General features: G+C 40.3%; 2 protein-coding genes across 3 annotated transcripts in view; one reads left to right on the top strand and one right to left on the bottom strand.

Annotated features, from left to right (window-relative positions):
- FARP2 (FERM, ARH/RhoGEF and pleckstrin domain protein 2) overlaps window positions 1-2,116 on the top strand; it is a 104,412-nt gene extending 102,296 nt beyond the window's left edge. The window contains exon 28 of the mRNA XM_063441677.1: window positions 1,627-2,116. Coding sequence (XP_063297747.1) covers window positions 1,627-1,705 — 79 coding nt within the window. The 3' untranslated portion in view covers window positions 1,706-2,116. The remainder of the gene's footprint in view (window positions 1-1,626) is intronic.
- Window positions 2,117-3,260: 1,144 nt separating this feature from the next.
- Window positions 3,261-17,615, bottom strand: STK25 (serine/threonine kinase 25). Of its 2 annotated transcripts, none has more exons than XM_063442418.1 (11): window positions 16,756-17,615; window positions 13,833-14,063; window positions 11,894-11,950; window positions 10,484-10,592; window positions 9,555-9,712; window positions 8,485-8,670; window positions 6,196-6,326; window positions 5,962-6,067; window positions 5,121-5,192; window positions 4,179-4,309; window positions 3,261-3,468 (listed from the first exon to the last, which is right to left on the bottom strand). In XM_063442418.1, the coding sequence occupies exons 1-11, from the start codon at window positions 16,783-16,785 to the stop codon at window positions 3,450-3,452; spliced, it is 1,230 nt and encodes a 409-aa protein (XP_063298488.1). In that variant the 5' UTR covers window positions 16,786-17,615; the 3' UTR covers window positions 3,261-3,449. The 2 variants fall into 2 exon arrangements, with proteins under 2 accessions (XP_063298488.1, XP_063298487.1); XM_063442417.1 differs by having other exon boundaries at window positions 5,121-5,195; window positions 16,756-17,613.
- Between the last annotated feature and the right edge of the window lie 524 nt (window positions 17,616-18,139).

The following is an 18,139-nucleotide window of genomic DNA, read 5'->3' as shown; positions in this document are numbered from 1 at the left end:
GAGCTGGGTAAGGTTTGGTTATACTGTTACACAATGTACTTTTCTGTACACTGTTATAAGGAGCAGCCCATACATAGATAATTTATCGGTCAATTATTGGGATATGTGTGATTACTGAAAATAATTACAGAATCATGTATATGTAGGGCTCAAAATTCCCACTCAGCCATCTAGCTATTGGCAAGTGGAAATTCCACCTTAGTGGGTGTGCCATTGACCCTCCAAACTGGCAGAGGCAAGTCACTTTTACACCTGGCAAATAGTATGTTGAGTTCACACGAGGATTGTTTTGTTGACCTGTGTCTACCCTGAGCAACTTGTTTTGCGGTTGGGGGGAGGTGTTTAGTTCCTTCTTCCCCTTACAGGGTACCTCGACTATGCCTTCCACTGTTCAACATGAGTCCCATGTTTTTTATATTATATCTAAGTGTGAACTCCACACTAGACATCTTCCAGAAACATGAAGAGGGGTCATGCAATCTGAAAGCGGTGTTTCAATTTTAAGTTTTATTGACCAATTGCTTGCAAATTTTAGATTACAATGTCGTATTTATATTTATGAATTCTTGGTTTTCTAGATGTTCTCTGCATTATTTGCTGAGCCTAAATATATTTATGGCTCTTGTGTTGTGAAGAGGTAGCGTGCCTACTAGGAAAGCAAAAAAGAAATAACTTACAAGTCTTGCACTATTTGCCAGGTGTAAAAGTGACTTGCCTCTGCAAGTTTGGAGGGTCAATGGCACACCCAGTAAGGTTGAATTTCCACTTGCCAATAGCTAGATGGTTGAGTGGGAATTTTGAGCCCTACATATACATGATACAGTAATGTTTATCACAAAGAAGGTGATAGTTTTTGTTCTTTTAAATATAATCACAACAAGAGGACATGGTCTTAAATTAGAGGGAAAAGGTTTAAAAATAATATCAGGAAGTATTACTTTACTGAGAGGGTAGTGGATGCATGGAATAGCCTTCCAGCTGAAGTGGTAGAGGTTAACACAGTAAAGGAGTTTAAGCATGCGTGGGATAGGCATAAGGCTATCCTAACTATAAGATAATGCCAGGGACTAATTAAGTATTTAGAAGACTGGGCAGACTAGATGGGCCAAATGGTTCTTATCTGCCGTCACATTCTATGTTTCTATGGTTCAGTAATTGAAGGTAGTATCATTTTGTTTACACTTTGCTTTACTTGCTTCTGAACCTGTGAGATCTCCAAGAATCTACTTGACCACCACTTTTTGGCTGGCTATTTATTTCCTTCATTTTGTATTAAAATGTTATTTACTTTAAAATCCATAAAATTGTGTTCCCTATTACTAGAATGTGGGGGGAACTTCGATGTAGTAGATCTGAATTCTGTGTTATTTAGGCAGATTTTTAAAATCTTCCACAGCTTATCTTTTATGGAGGTGCACCGATTCCCTTGCACTGATAGTTTATCAGACAGTGTTGGCTCTATAGGGTTTACACTTTACATTTTTCTCCTATTAACTCAGTGTCACACCCATTCCACACTTTTTCACAACCAGTTCATATTTCTTATTCAATCCTCCCATCATGTTACTGTATCTGCATTTTTAATATGGAATGTAAGATTAACCTCTGGCCCCCTTCTCTTTGCAGGTGGATGGAAGTAATCAGGCGTTGTGTAAGTTCTCCAGGGAAAATCGGTCACTTTGCAGAAGATGGAATTACTGAATGACTTGGTGCATTTAACTGCAAATGTATTACAAACCACAGATTAAGTGCAGAACCTCAATCAAGACCATTCTGCTCTAACTACACACACAGGATCATCTTTGTACAGTGTCTGTCTGAAACATTGTATGTAACACATGTTGGACCCAGCAATTGGTATGTGAACTTGTGTCTGAAGCAGCTGGTCTTCTAGTACCCTGCACCGAATATTTGAACTTGTGTCTGAAGCAGCTGTCCTGGTACCCTGCACCGAATATTTGAACTTGTGTCTGAAGCAGCTGTCCTGGTACCCTGCACCGAATATTTGATTTTTTTTCTGAAGCAGCTGGTCTTATATCACAACTCTGTAAACAAGGACGCTAAATGCTACCCGTGAGCAACATATCTACAGCTTTCACCATTTCATTTACCAATATGTCCCAACAGATTATTTATATTGTGTATAAATTGTTAAAGTGTTATAAATGTTGAATACGGATTGCATTGCTCATTGTTGCTTGTCTGTTTTGTGAACTGGTGGAATTGCAAAACTATTTAATACACTTTCTTGGAAAAAACTAATTACATATTATTGGAACTGAAATGTGAATAAAACTGGTTCTCCCAGGGACCGACCTGTGCTACTGGCAGGTCGCTGTAACTAGAGAGTGAGCCACCTGCCTTTTTCGCCCTCCTCGGCACTCTGGCCCCCTTTTTTTGGAACACTCCTCCACCTGACTCCCACACCTTCTGTCCCCTAGCTTTTTATTTTAACATCCCTATTAGTGCACCTACGAGTTCCTCTAACTTTCTCTCAGATTACCTCCACTGGCCTCGCACTTTAGTCTTATTACCGTACCCATCAAGCTGGCTACACTTTAGACCTTATCTTCTCCGATCTTTTTCTTTCACCAACTTCACTATAACACTATCCAACTAGATACACCGAATCTTCATAGTCTACTATGGAAACAGCAAAAGCTATTCTCTATACAATATAGCTCTATTCTCTGCTTCTATAGACCAGAGTGGTATAACAGACCACATATGATGGAATTTGACTTCCCACACCATTGCTGCAGCAGAATGTGGGAAGGGGAACAGAGAAGGCTGAGATGTGCCTCATGGGGCACCTGTAATCATAACAAAGTTGCAAAGAGATGCGATAAGGTCAGAGGCCTACAAGGCTAGCTCAGGACTACCCACAACTTGCTAGAATATCTAAACAAACATGGGTCCTCTGTCTTGGTTTCCAATCTCCATTGACATGATTCATTCTCTGTAAAGCTAATTGCTGACTTACAATTTCTCCTTGCATAATACACAGTGCATGTGTAGAAAACATCCAGCACTCATGTTGTGGATTTCTTTTTCCATAATGTTCTTACAGCCATACTGCTGGCAAAGCATATGCACGGATGTAGTCCACAACATCTGAAGTACTGTACTGAAAGTTGCCTACCCGCTGATATACCTTCTTTCCCACACCAATGCTTTTACATCTTAAACGTCTCAGGAATACGAGACACTTCAGGAAAAGAATCCGGATCACTTGTGTATGAAATGTAAGTTTATATGTGTTTCTTTTTTACATAACATACTGGCTCATGAGAACAATCAGTAAACACTATTACAATTTTCTTCATAAAAATAATGAACACAACACTTCAGAAGTAATGCCATGGTGTGAATGTCATTTCTATCACAGTATTGTCCCATAATAACATGGGACATGAAAATGGATGCACATGCGCAGTAGTAGCATGGTTTCATTGTGCAGTAGAGAACCTGTGGGGGGGGGGGGAGGGGAGAAAGGGACATCGTTATTAAGAAAATACATTGTATGCTTGTCTTCCATATCTCCGACAAATGGCACACTCACACTGCAGTCATTTTTGCACTTTCCCATGTCACTCAGGGATTGGCTTTTGTATCATGTTACCCCATAAATTGCTACTACCCATTTCATTTTTACGAACATCTAGTGACGGCAGTTATATTTTCAAAGAGGTAGAATTTAAATTGTCATGTGCAAACAATGCATAAAACCAAGTTCCATTATTATTAATACTATGTAAATCTCATGTTTAAGCAGAAACTGGCCAAACAAAGCTGTGTGTCCCCCCCCCCCCCCCATTTCTTTATATTCATCTCCTAATTAAAGTAAACTTTTAGCAGGCTTTACAACAGCATTTCCCCCTCTATGATTCCTATAAACCCATCCTAGGATTGTTGGAGTAGTCAACCCACCCGAATGGGCTCTTTTCCTCCAGCTGTGCAGATCACTAGTCCTCCTCCCAAGTGTAAGCCACTATCTGAAAACCCCATTAGCTTGACTGAAGGAATAGTAAAAACTGGCCACTGTACCACTAGCTTTCAACATCCAAAACTTCTAGTTCCTCTAGGGGGCGCTGTGTGATTTTACTGCATCCTCTAATACATTATTAGTGTATAACTGGTTAACTCAAACAGCATGATGTGTGAGCTCTGCCGGTTACCTTTGCACTCGCTGAACCAAGTTAGATATGAGTTCATCAGTGATCCCAGGACTCGACTCCTCAGCCAAACTGAAGGCATTTTCTAACTCCTGCACAGATCCAAATGCCCCCGCGCATCGCTGCTCCCTTAACTACAACAAAAAGAATTATTAAAATACATCACACTCTATGTATAAAGATGAAAAGTATATTTCTTTATATCTGAGAAGCCTGCTTTAAAGCAAACCGGTCATGTAAGATTCACTTTAAGAGCCAACATCCAATGAAAGGCAATGTGTATACCCTTTGTCATAATGAGAAATGATATGTTATAGCTTTGGATGTTATTAAATATCCTCTATCAAAAGGCTGACCCATCTAATTCCCTCCTACATTGACCTGCTTGGTAAGAAACGTAACAATTCTCCAGCAGTGTCATGCTCCCCTGTAACCATCACATTAACAGCTTTAATTCTATAAGAGGAGCAAAGGTTAAAAATAATATCAGGAAGTATTACTTTACTGAGAGGGTAGTGGATGCATGGAATAGCCTTCCCACTGAAGTGGTAGAGGTTAACACAGTAAAGGAGTTTAAGCATGCGTGGGATAGGCATAAAGCTATCCTAATTATAAGATAAGGCCAGGGACTAATGAAAGTATTTAGAAAACTGGGCAGACTAGATGGGCCGAATGGTTCTTATCTGCCGTCACTTTCTATGTTTCTATATACAAGATGTGTTTACCAGATAATCAATAACCGCAACTGTGTAACCAAAAAAAAAAAAATTTTTTTAAATATATATATATATAAAAAAAAATAAAGACATGACTCAGTATTTACACATACATCTGTGCAAGCAAAATAAATCTATCTCCTGATGAAGCATGTTTGTGATACAATATCTTTATTCTGCAGTTAGACTGGCACTATATCCCCACACTGGATCTATATGCAGTACTCACCTCCTGAAAGACCGGGGTTACCAGGGCCGACAGACAGTGTGACCGAGGCAGGCGTTTAATCATTTCCAAAGGCTGCTGGGAAAAAAAAATATATATATATTATAATTAACAGTGTGAGACAAAGAAATCTATAAATACAACATGCACTAACATTAACAGGAAGTATGTGTAACCTGGTCACTGAACCAGTACACACACACATACATAGTGACCATGCCAAATTCAGATACAAAGTCAATGGCTTCTGTCAGCATTACTTATAAAATTAAAGGCTAAACTATGGAGCTAAGTTTTTTTTTTTCCTCTATCATTTGATTTAAAAAAAAGTTTTATTTGGTATTTTTATAGGATTCTTGAAAGCACTGGATCGTAACCAAAAAAAATCTACATAGAAAAAATTTAAATACAAAAAAAAATGGTCACTGTTCACTTGAGTGAGGTCAGCATCACCGAGTGTGCTCTGGGTAATATACAGCTGGAAGATTACGTGTAGGCACCTCACCACTTACTCTTGGAAGTGCGAAACAAGAGTGTGGGTCTAAGATGTTTATATTTTATCACCCATCACGCAAAATAATCACTGGAGTTTATTTTCATGATAAACTTCCAGACAAAACCGTATTCAGGGTTATTTATTAGAGTGAGAATTGCTGGGAATTCAAAGTGAATTACAAAACTTGGGCCACAGTTGCTAATTTAAAAATATTCTCCAAGTCAATTCTGTGTTTGGTTCGACTATTTTGGGCATTTGAAATTCACTTTTAATTCCCGGTTATTCAGATTTTATTGAAGAACCCTGTTAATACAATTTTTTCCATCTCTGTTCACATAGACCAAGTACCTCCGGATATTCCCACTGCATTCTGCTCATAGATGAGGGCCGCATGGTTTCTGGGAAGGTCCAGTGCGGCATCGGATTTGGATTTTCTATTTCATCTTCACTATCCCTAAGAGTTGCAGAGATAAAAAAGCGATTAGAAGTACCTACAAAATGGTGGATTACAAAAAAGGTTTTGTGCTCACAATGGACGACAATTTTATTTTTTTATATAAAATTGAACCGTGCCACACTCACAAGTCAGACTCGTCAGATTGACCCTGGGACTTCCAGCGCCTGTATCTTTCTACCAGCTCCATGAGGAATGAGGTTTTCTTTGTATACCTTAGTATAAAGCGATGCTTCAGCAGTTCTCGAGCTGTAGGTCTCTGTCACAAAGAAAGAACTTGCAGTGAAAAATACTGAAAAGCTCACATATAAGAGAGATGGCAATAGACCGTTTGTTATTTGTAATACTTCATATAAATCTAAAACAGAAAGAAACATAGGTTGAGATATCACTCTAAAAACTGAAGGACAAGTTGGTTCTCCAACAAGTTTAGAATTTTATCAAAGCAGTGTCCCTTAAAGGGACGCTTTAGCATATTGACGTGGCTGTGGTGTATAGATCATGCCCCTGCAGTCTCACTGCTCAATTCTCTACCATTTAGAATTTAGGTCACTTGTTTATGCAGCCATGGCCACACCTACCCTGCCTGAAGCAAATAAAGCTTCAATACACACTTCCTGTAAAGAGAGATCTATTCCCCCCCTCACCCCCCCCATTCTTTTTTTTGCACTGCAGGATAAAACATACAAGCTTGCATTGACATGTTAACAGGAGTAGAAATGACAATAAAAGAATATGGATGTTACTTTAAATGGCGAGGACTCTGCACTTTTTATAATAAAAGAAAGTTAAACAAGTGTGAGTCAGGTCAAGGACAGAAAAAGAACTTTGGCAAGGTTTGTTAGCTGACTTCAGGAGTGGGTAATAAAGAGGATAATAAAATCATGCTAGGTTATATAGCTTTAACAGAGAGACAGTAATACCACTGGGTACTAATGAAGACAAATGAAGTTGAGGAACAGGAAAGGACCAAGAAAGAAAATCCCTGTAGTACTGAAATCGTAAATGCTATGCAGAATCAGGAATATGATCTATTTTTTAAACTCCCCTTATTGCACAGCATGTATATTTGTTCTCTTGCTCTGTTAAATAATCACTAGAGCTTGCAGCAGCCTCCTTTGTGTGATTCAATTGTAATCAGCAGGAAATAGGAATTTCTATAGTAAACTCTATATGCTGTAGGATCGGATTGAAAATTAAATATTTTTTTGTGTAGGTGTGTGAGTCACAGTCAGGAAAGCTGTGGCTACAACAGCATAAACAATGTGATTTAATTCCTTAAAGGATCACTGTAGGGTTAGGAACACAAACATATATTCCTGACCCTATAGTGTTAAAACAACCATCTAACCCCCCTGGGCCCCTCATGCCTTCATAAATATAGTAAAAATCTTACTGTATTCAAGCCTGAAGCTGTAACTCTGCATGCTGTTAGACTCAGAAAAACAAGCAGTCTGCTGACATCATCAGAAGTGGTAGCCTGATCCAATCACAATGCTTCCCCGTAGGATTGGCTGAGACTGACAAAGAGGCAGATCAGGTGCAGAGCCAGCATGATTCAAACACAGCCCCGGCCAATCAGCATCTCCTCATAGCGATGAATAGAATCAATACATCTCTATGAGGAAAGTTCAGTGTCTGCATGCAGAGGGATTAGATACTGAGTGTTTGGATGCATTTTAGGCAGCCATGACCCAGGAAGGATCTCTAACAGCCATCTGAGGAGTGGCCAGTGAAGTTATCACTAGGCTGTAATGTAAACACTGCATTTTCTCTGAAAAGACAGTGTTTACAGCAAAAAGCCTGAAGGTAATGACTACTAACCAGAACAAATTCAATAAGCTGTAGTTGTTCCGGTGACTATAGTGTCCCTTTAACTGTGGAGAATTCCACAGTGAGAGGCTTTAAGAATTATCTTGTGTTTCTGTATCTCTTCGACAATGGTTCTCAACTGTCCTATCACTTTGATATGCAAATGGTAATTCCTAGTATTGACACAAGTGAGCACTAATTAAATATAATATCTAGCTATGCATCATGGAGGAGACTTCTAAAAATGCAGTAATGACCGCAGCAACAAAAACAGGTTTAAACGTACTGCACATTTCCATAACGCTGCAACAGAATATCCCTCCTGATGTTATTAACACCTATTAGTTCTGAAAGAAAAAAATGTTACAAAATTCAAGTAACCCAACTAATGTACAACTACAATCACTTACATTGTAATCATATAATGTTACATTGACATTCACTTTTAACTTTGATCACACCGCAAGAGCCCCGCAGGCCAAAAGGTTTTGTTTTTTTCCCCTCTTATTTAATTTACGTAATGTCATATTACCACAATCTGGGCTAGCTCTTATGTTCATTTGTCTCTATAATGTTGTGTGAAGATCCCACTACTGCATACTTACTGAGCGGGGGTCTTTGTTTAAACAGGCATCCACAAAATCTTTAAATGGTTTGCTGTGCTGTCCCTGAAGAGATGGGGGGTTATTCTTAGGAATCAGGAACAATACTCTCATAGGGTGTAGATCAGAGTATGGGGGTTCTCCTTTAGCCAACTCAATGGCTGTGATTCCCAGGGACCAGATATCAGCCTGGAAGGAGAGAAAGAAAAGCAAATAAAGTTATAAGTTAGTTCGAAAAGTCCTGTGGGACGTGTACTAAGATAGCAAAAAAAAAAAAGAAATACAACAACTTGTGGCTCACACATTTAATGGTGTGCTTCTGTGGTAGATATGTTTGGTGTTGGGTTATGTCAGATAATGATACATATCTTCTAAACCAGAGACATCCTGGGGTATACAGGTTTGGTGTTGTGTTCCATGGGAGACATGTCCAGTACTAGATATTTGTATGTGGTATAGCCCTATTTAGGGTTAATAAGTATGTAGGGGTCTATAAAATACCCCTTCCTGTCTCATTAGAGATGTTTACACTTTGATACCAGCAAAGTTTATTGTATGTGTAGAAGCCCTATAAAGGGTTAAATGTGAAAGGGTTTATAAAATACTTCTTCCTGTCTTAATGGAGATTCTTGGCTGATATCAGCATATCTAATGGCTAATGTAGGAACTCACCTATTGAGGCTTGCCTTGACATGGCAGGTGAGCTTATATTCAAATGGCCATTGGAATAAAACTAAAGAGCCTCCATTTTGTTTAAATGTACATAGGGATTTAGGCCAGAGCACAGTAACTTTCTTTGTGTTTGTCTATGTATTTTGAGCTGTTAGATACTAAGCTACTGCTGCTGTAAGCACGGTGCTTTATTTTTGTGCCTGTACTAGATATGTTTGGTGTTGTGTTCCAATACAGACATATCCAGCGGTAGATATGTTTGGTGTTCCATTCTAAAGCAAACACAGATGCTATGGTAGACATATCAGGTCTCACATTCTAAGGGAGAAACCATTGAATGGTAGGCATTTGGAGTTATGTTCTTAGTTTGAGACATGTACAGCACATCCTGTATTTCTTACCTTAAAGTCATAGGCTGATTGTTTAATGACTTCTGGTGCCATCCAAAATGGAGTGCCCACAAATGTATTTCGCTTTATCTGAGTGTCTGTTAACTGACCAGCAACGCCAAAATCAGCCAACTTCACATCTCCCTGCTCTGACAGCAACACATTCGCAGCTGGAGAGACACACAGTAACGCCATTATTGTCAACTGTGCATGAAACTGCTATTGGGTGTCTATTATCTATACTAAGAAATAACCAAACAATATTGCATGGTGTAAAGAAATACTTTATTCTTTTTGCATTCATTCTGTATTAATGGAGTCATACTATACAAACCAAGTTATAGTATACCAGGCTTTTATTATATCTATTGTTCTTAAACTTGACTAGACTAGACTCTTTTTTAAAGTAACAGCTACTAATCTAGATAAAATGACCCATATATTAAGGTTAATGTCAGCAAGCTACAGCATTCCATTTTTGCAAATTAGAAATGGTTTGATTATTGCTATTCAATTATTTAGTTAAAATCTGTAAAACCATGTTAAAAAAAAACTGTACTCTTGTGAGCACTATAAAATCCCAAGTCAGAGCTCGGAGTCCATTACTTGGTAATACTGATAATATATCAAGATTACCGTATGTGATTAATGCTTAATAATACCTAAGCTTTTTAGGATTATTATTATTATTGCAATAATGGCTTAAACAACCAGGTTGCCCATTTATGATTAACTTAATAAAAAGTAAACTTTCAGTTTATACAGACACATTGAACAACATAACAAGTGAATTACTTGCCGCTAATTCTTTTTGACATGAAGGGTTAAATATCATAACTTCATGCATGAGTGCAAAACATCTGCTGTTTGGTCATTTACATGTAAATCAATACATAGGGTAACCATTTGGGACAGCATAGCTTCATGCCACTGTCTGGTACCTTTAATGTCACGATGGATCTTTCTCTCCGAGTGCAAGTAGTCCAAACCCTTAAGAATCTCCCGAAGTATAGTAGCAATATAGGACTCCTCCAGGGGTCCAGGCTTGAGCTGTCATGAATAGGAACATATTGGAATATATACATATATGCACACACACATGATCATTAAGTAGCAGCATCTAATAAACTACACTGGAAATAGTTAGAACAGTCCCAGCCATGGCATATGTAGCGAAAGCCACTTCGCCACTGTGTTTTGGAGGGGGCTGCTTGCCCGCCTCTTACCCTGTGACTACGGTCCCTGGGCGATTTGGCCCTTTATGCGCGGTATTTGGGCATACTGTGTGTTATTGGGCTGCCCCAGGATTATGGGCCCTCTCATCAGCCCATACGAAACTTAAACCCCATGGCGTTTGAACTGTGTTTGTGGCATCGGAGCGCTGTTTGGATTTGTTGAGCGCTCAGATCCAAGCCATCTGGGGATGGGTTGAATGTGGGGGTTCTGTTTAGTATAACAGGAGTTATGTATTTTTATGTCTTTTGGTGGTTGCTGGTAACATGTGCTTAATGGAGGCTGTGTTTGTCCCTGGATATAATTAAATCAGCTTCTCCATTGTCTCCAGGATAGAGGATTCTGTGGAACTAGTTTGAGCTGGAAAAACCATGCTTCCAGAAGGTCAAATGCACATTTGTACTAACTTTTGAACCCCTGGTCCAATTCGTATGATTGTGAATATGTATTTTTATGCGAATGTGATTTATATTTTGGGAGTTATGAATGTTGTGTAAAAACTGTTATTTCCCTACCTATGATAATTGTATTTTCCTGTGTGTACAGATAATTAGTTTACAGGTAGAGGGGAGGGCTATGTGTGGGATGTAACTATGGTGTGATTGGTTAATGTACGTTACTGTGTGTGTCCCTCCCCTTCATGGGAGCACCTAATAAAAAGGGCTGCAAGCTAGCAGCCAGAGAGTTCTATTTTTACCCTCAACTTGAGTCCTGTCTCTTATTGGGGGAATCTGCTACAAGGGATTGCTATGCTAGGCATATTCCCTTGCTATAATCACTGAGCTCTTGTAAGAGCTTGTTCCTGCTTCGTTCTGAAGGGAGATAGCCGCAGCCTGCGGTGCTTATGGTGTCTGGTGGAGTGCTTGGAGTCCTCTGGAAGCGCTAGGAGCATCCATCAACGGAGGGTACTCGGTCGGAGTACACGGAGCTCCGTTACAGCATACAAATCATAACCCCCAAATCCATGTGCCGCATTAAGACTCAATGAATATCAGGGACGTAACAGAAAGTGAACAGAAATTTATATAGACTGGAATAGGCATCGCACAACATACAAAAGTCAGGGAAAAATAAATACTGAAACAAGACAGCATTTGTTTTCCGCACAAAGCCCTTACCAAATCCAAAGCAGATCCCCCACCTAAATACTCCATAATAATCCACAGCTTCGACCCCTGCAGAAAGAGAACATCCAGTTAGCACTTAGAATGTGAAGGAAAAGAACCAATAGAGAATCAGCTACAATCACTTTTTTTGGGGGGGTTACCAAAAATACATTGGGAAGAACTTTGTTATACGCAATAATCAGCATGGTTTTATGAAACATAGGTCATGTCAAACTAACCTAATTGCATTCTACGAAGAAGTAAGTAGAAATATAGATCAGCAGTGGATGTGATCTAGTTGGATTTTGCCAAGGCATTTGATACGGTTCCACAAAATAGGTTATTGCTCAAACTAAAAGAAATTTGTCTAGATGAAAATTCTTGGCCTTGGGTTGAATATTGGCTTAAAGATAGAGTACAATGAGCTGTCATTAAAGGGCTACTGTAACCCAATTGAGAGGGGGGGATCTTTCAGGTGTAATATGCCCTACTAGATACTTGGGGAAGGTCTAAAGGTGTAGTAAAAGCGGAGATAAAAAGGTTTTACTTCCTTGAATTCCGCTGCTATTCCTCCTCACCCCCTCCTGACGTAAAGAAGCCTATGATTGGACCAATTGCTAGCATGGAGTGCATGCATGTGCTCGTGTGTAGAAGGGAATTTTACAAAATGTAAATAACCAATGCTGCACGGAGGGAGGCTGGGATGGGAGAGCTAGCTTACAAGGGGAAGATTTTAACATCTGTTGTCAGTGTGCAGAGTTCTGGGCTGCAACTAGCCCCAGCACACAATTAGCAATAAGTCTGTATGTGCAGTGTTTCAAGCTGAAATACTGCACATATTTACTCCTACCACTTCAAATCACTGAAGTAGTCATGTTGGTTGGAGTAACCCTTTAATGGTAAAAGTGGTAAGCGGTGTCCCTCAGGGTTCATTTCTGGGACCGCTTCTATTCAACATATTTATAAATGATCTTGAAATAGGCATTGAAAGCCATGTTTCAGTTTTTGCAGATGACAAAACTCTGTAAAGTGATACCATGTGAGCATAATATTGCTGTGCTGCAGAGGGATTCAGATAGATTGAGGGACTGGGCCCTAAAATGGCAGATTAAATTTAAACTAGATAAATCCTAAATTATTCACGAGCAACTAACACCCTACATGGTAGGGATAACCACACACGAGAAGGATTTGGGAATTGTTATAGACAACACATTAGGCAGCAATATGCAATGTCAATCGGCAGTTGCTAAGGCCAGTAAGGTTTTGTCATGTATAAATAGGGGCATAAATTCTTGGGATAAAAATATAATTTTGCCTCTTTATAAGTTAAGACCACACCTTCAATATGCTGTGCAAATGTGGGTGCAGAAGTCGGCTGCAAAATTATAAAAAGAATGGAACATTTTAGATACGAAGAAAGGTCAACAAATTTAAATCTGTTTAGTTTAGAAAAACGGCGCCTCAGACTGGATAAGATAGCGTTATACAAATATATTCGGGGCCAATACAAACAATACTCTTGAAATCTATTCATAAACAGGACTGTACATAGGAGACAAAACCACACATTTAGACAGGAAAAAAAAAAAAAAAAGGAGATCTAGTGTAAGGCAAGTGTTTTTTTACAGTAAGAAGAATACGGATGTAGAATTCTCTGTCTGAAGAGGTGGTTTTATCAGAGTCTGTACTAATGTTTAAAACAGCAACTAGATAAATACTTCAAAAACATACTATTCAGGGATATAACCTTTAATTAGTTAGGCAACCAAAGGTCCGGTAACATTCTAGTGACTGTCTGGTAGACACTGCAGTTCCTCTAACTGAAGCAGTCTGGGTGCCTATAGTGTCCATTTAATATAGAATAGATGTAATTCATGTTTCCTTAGTTTGCCACTGTGCTTGCTGAACCTGTAATTCCATCTAGCAACCTGGGACCAGTTGCACTTACCTTGAGGTAGGAGCCATAATAGCGGGTGATATATGGACTGTCGCACTGGCTCAGCACAGTGATTTCTTGTTGTATGTCCTCAATTTCATCCTCGGCTTCTTCCAGGTCAATGATTTTAATAGCAACTACCTCTTTGCTCCGGTTTTCGATGCCCTTATACACTTCTCCAAATGAACCCTTCCCAATGCCCTCTAACTTGGTGAAGAGGCGCTCTGGATCCATTCTGGAACTCTGGAGAAAGGATCAAAACCAAAATAAACTCATTCCTAGAGATCTGAACTATGGCATCTACTCAACATGTTTTAACTTTTTTGAGGGTATCTATTCTGTGTTATGGCTTAATATTACAACACTATTAATATAAGAGGAATTTTATCTTTGATGGATCAGCATTATTTTTGGTTGGCATATATTGTTAAGCACCTGCTGCGGTGATATTTCGTTGACCTCTGCTTACTCTGGCCATATATGTTCCAGTAAAGATCTTATCAACTGTACAAATGCAAACTTGAAACCTAACTGTTTTTTTGTCAATCTTTCTTTTATTGAGGCAATAGAGATGGGATACAGAAAAAAGAAAAGGGAAATGTGCAATAGTAGGTACATGTTAGGGAAATCGCAGCTGTAAGTAACATTTCCTAGATAACGATGCCTCATTTTTATAGGTTATTAAAACTTGAACATGCTGAACTATGTCGCTTAGTACTTATGACATTGTTAATTGTACAGGCTTATCTCAATGGAAGGTACACTACTTAGAGTCGGTATCAGTGAGCACCGGCGGTAGGGCAGGAGCTCATGTCTACCTGAGAAAAAAGCATTTCTATATTGGCATATCACACCGTGTGGCTGTTCCTGTGCTAGGTACAGTGCTAGGGGTCTCTCGTAACAATAGTTATGGCCCTACCCAGTCTTGTTAGCTTGCTTGAACCTAGGGGTCTATCCCTTTATATAGTCTGCTAACAGGCTGGGACATGAGCTTATCAGGTTATACAATATAGTACATAGTAAGGCTGAGCTGAGGTCTGTTACTTCGGTAGAGGTAGTACATTGCAGTCTGAGTGGTCACAATGGCTATGTAATTGCAGGCTAGTAACAACAAACTTATTTTACAGTATGAAAAACCTACATAGCAGTAGACAGCAATGGGCTTTTTTTAAGTAACTTATGGAGGCCCCTGGATCAACATGGTACAGCCAGTATATGCTGGGCGTGTGACGGGCAGTGTGTGCAGTCTAAGTGGGGTTCCCGGTGAGCAGTGAGGACCACAGCTGGAAGTGGCTATATGTAGGTCCCCCCGACCATTGAGTCCTCGATCAGCCGATGCCCAAGCGGGGTGTGGGGGTACCGTATGTTTGGGGTGACCCCCTGAGGATAGTGAAGTGCGGGCGTTGGAGGGCTGCCCTCATGCCCCAGGCCGTGAAGAGGGCCAGCACCTGCGGCCAACAGACTCGGGAACTGCTGGAGGCCGGGTCTTCCCTTTTTCGGGTGCCTAGATGTGCCCGGGTGTTCTGCCTCCGCCAGCAGCGGTCGGGTCTTGGGCAGTGTGGACGGTGCCTTGGAAATATTTTCCGGTTGGCCCTCGGCCTAGGATGGCTTGTAGGGTGCGGGGTATTTGCGGTATGGTGTCCCTGAGTGCGTCCTCTTCTGATTCCGCCTCACTTTCACTTCAGCACAGGCGTGGGACCTAGATTTCTCCCCCTTCCGGGGTTCCCTCTGGGTGTGGGTTTTGACCGCCCGTTGCTTCTCTGGGTGGGTTCTCAGTTTGGTAGGTAAGCAGGTTATCGTGGCTGCCCTTCGGTTGATGCGTTGCCAGAAATTGCGGCAGACGGCTTCAAACTTGGCTTCAAATAGGACTCTCCATTGATCGTTTGGGTTACTTTGCCCGGCTTCCCGCGTGGCGGGATATTTTTCCTACCTTGTATTGATTTTGTACACTAGTATTACTTTACGTAGCTATTAAATTGATGTATTTGATCCTTTTTGTATTTAAGAAATATTCATTTGGACAAAATATGTGTACATATATCAAATGTATAATTTTTTTAAATGTGATATCAAATAAAGTTTTTTATTTAAAGGAACACTATAGGGTCAGGAACACCTGCCTCTTGACAGTCTCAACCGATTCTATGCTTATCTATGGGAAAGCATTGTGATTGGCTCAGATCATCACTTCTGATAATGCCAGCCAAGCAAGCAGGTCACGGGCAGAGCCAGCAGCAGCAGACTGGAATAAAAGTAAGATTTTACTATTTTTAGGGGGCCAAGATAGTGTTTTTAACACTATAGGGTCAAGAATATATGTTTGCCTGCTATCAGATCTATACTCAGTTGACACTCTAGCACTTATCCCATCTGTGCACTTTGTGTTCCTGAAAGCCAAAAGACTATTAAGCCTATTATGTCTGCCATATAACAGTAACCAACCTCATGCTGATGGGTTGCATTAACAATGAAACAGCTGTCCATGAGTGGTTCACTGGCTTTGCATCTTTTCCTAAGTTGTGTTTAAAAGCTGTTGTATACAGCAAACGCAGACTCTAAGGAATCCATATTTAAAATGAAATTAGACAAATGTGATTCCTTGTTGAGCTAATTTGCATATGCCCACCCAGAATCCTTTGCGGTAGTAACATCACTGCAAATTTGTGATTTTTTGTGGGAAATGCAAGTCTTATGGCTTGAGTGGTGTGCAGATTTTTGATTAACATTGTATTGACTATCCATATAACAACCTATAGAAGTTATAAATGAATTGTTTTTTTACTGCCAGATAAACCGTATTGTAATAATACTTAACCAGGACTGGATTTCTCAGTCTGGCCAGGGATAAAAAAAATTAATATATTGCATTCAGATTTTTGAACACATGGTTATATGAAAACAACTGTAACTGTTGAAGTCTATTCCCGTGGCTTACCTGAGCTGGGAAGTCTCGCAGGAGTGCCATGCTTAAAGCTCTGTCTGTCCCCCCAAAATGGCAGATCAGTGATGGACGGCTGAAGTCACGTATCGTACCTCTCTACAAAACTCAACCTCCATTTCTCATTTAGGCAAATTTACTTTGTCCAGATTACTGTAAATAAAACGTACTCGCCTAATCTGACAAGGAAATTATAAACAATAATTCCTATTGGTGTAGCGGTCTGTGGATTGTAGAATATTTGGCAACAGTAGCCATGTGACAACACTTTAACAGCAGCAAAACACCCCTGCACAAATACACGCCTGAACCACAAGATTAAACCACAGCTGCCATTCCCTTAGTCTCAAAATTCCTATCAAATCGGTCAATCAAAAAAATGTTACAAGTCACCATGGAATTATTCACTACAGGTATACACACACTGAAAGTCACCTGACAATAATGTGCAATGTGCATGACCATAGCAGTTATGTGTGCTGTTAGATAAAGCACTTTATATTTCTAACATTCATGTTGAGTCTACATAATTCCCCTAAAGCAAGGCTGCCTCCCCAATGCCTGCTATACAGATAGTTAGCTCCCACTCCATGCAATGACCCTCAATCCCTATCATTGGAATACATGGGCAGCTTCCAATAGCTCACATGGGCTCTGATCCATAACCTGCATGCAGGGTCCCCTCCCCTAGTGATGCAATGGCAAGGATTGCAAGCAACCTCTCTGTTACCCCCAATCACCCGAGTCACAGCAAGACCCCCTTAGTAAAGCTCTCCCACCCTAGTGACATCCAGACACACATAGCAGTATAATAGCGTCATTCCCGCGGGCATGACGGGAAGTGTAGTTTTCTTCACCGCTCACTGCATTATACAAGTGAGGAAAAAGAACTACAAATCCCATAAATGCTCCCCGGAGAGACAAAGTGGGGAGGTGGATAGCGCGCAAAGGATCAAGGGACATGTAGTGCAAGCCGCAGGTCTCACGCGATCTGCCTGGATGACATTCCAGCAGTAAAAACGTTTATTCCCAGAATGCAACCGGTCGGCAGAGCGAGGCGGTGTTTGCAGTTAGCAAGCACCCCATAGTCGGTTTATGGTGAGAGATGACATACTGTTACTGTCATTGTCAGCCCATGTTATGTTAGTTCGAGTCAGGTGGAATATATTAAACGCTGATAAATTCTCTTCACGAACGAGCCGTTATTTGATAGAACACCGTGCTGCCTCGGCAATTATCGGAACCACGCCCCGTACCCTTTCCGCCTGATATGAGTACATCGTAACTCCGCCCCCACCCGACTACACCTTATTAACCCCGCCCCTTTACTAGTCTAACCGAGCCTCACCCAGTCCTAAACTTTTAAACTCCGCCCCCACCT

This window comes from Pelobates fuscus, chromosome 2, assembly GCF_036172605.1.
Source record: "Pelobates fuscus isolate aPelFus1 chromosome 2, aPelFus1.pri, whole genome shotgun sequence".
Classification (NCBI taxonomy): Eukaryota; Metazoa; Chordata; class Amphibia; order Anura; family Pelobatidae; genus Pelobates; species Pelobates fuscus.
This window is presented reverse-complemented; position numbering and strand designations above follow the sequence as displayed.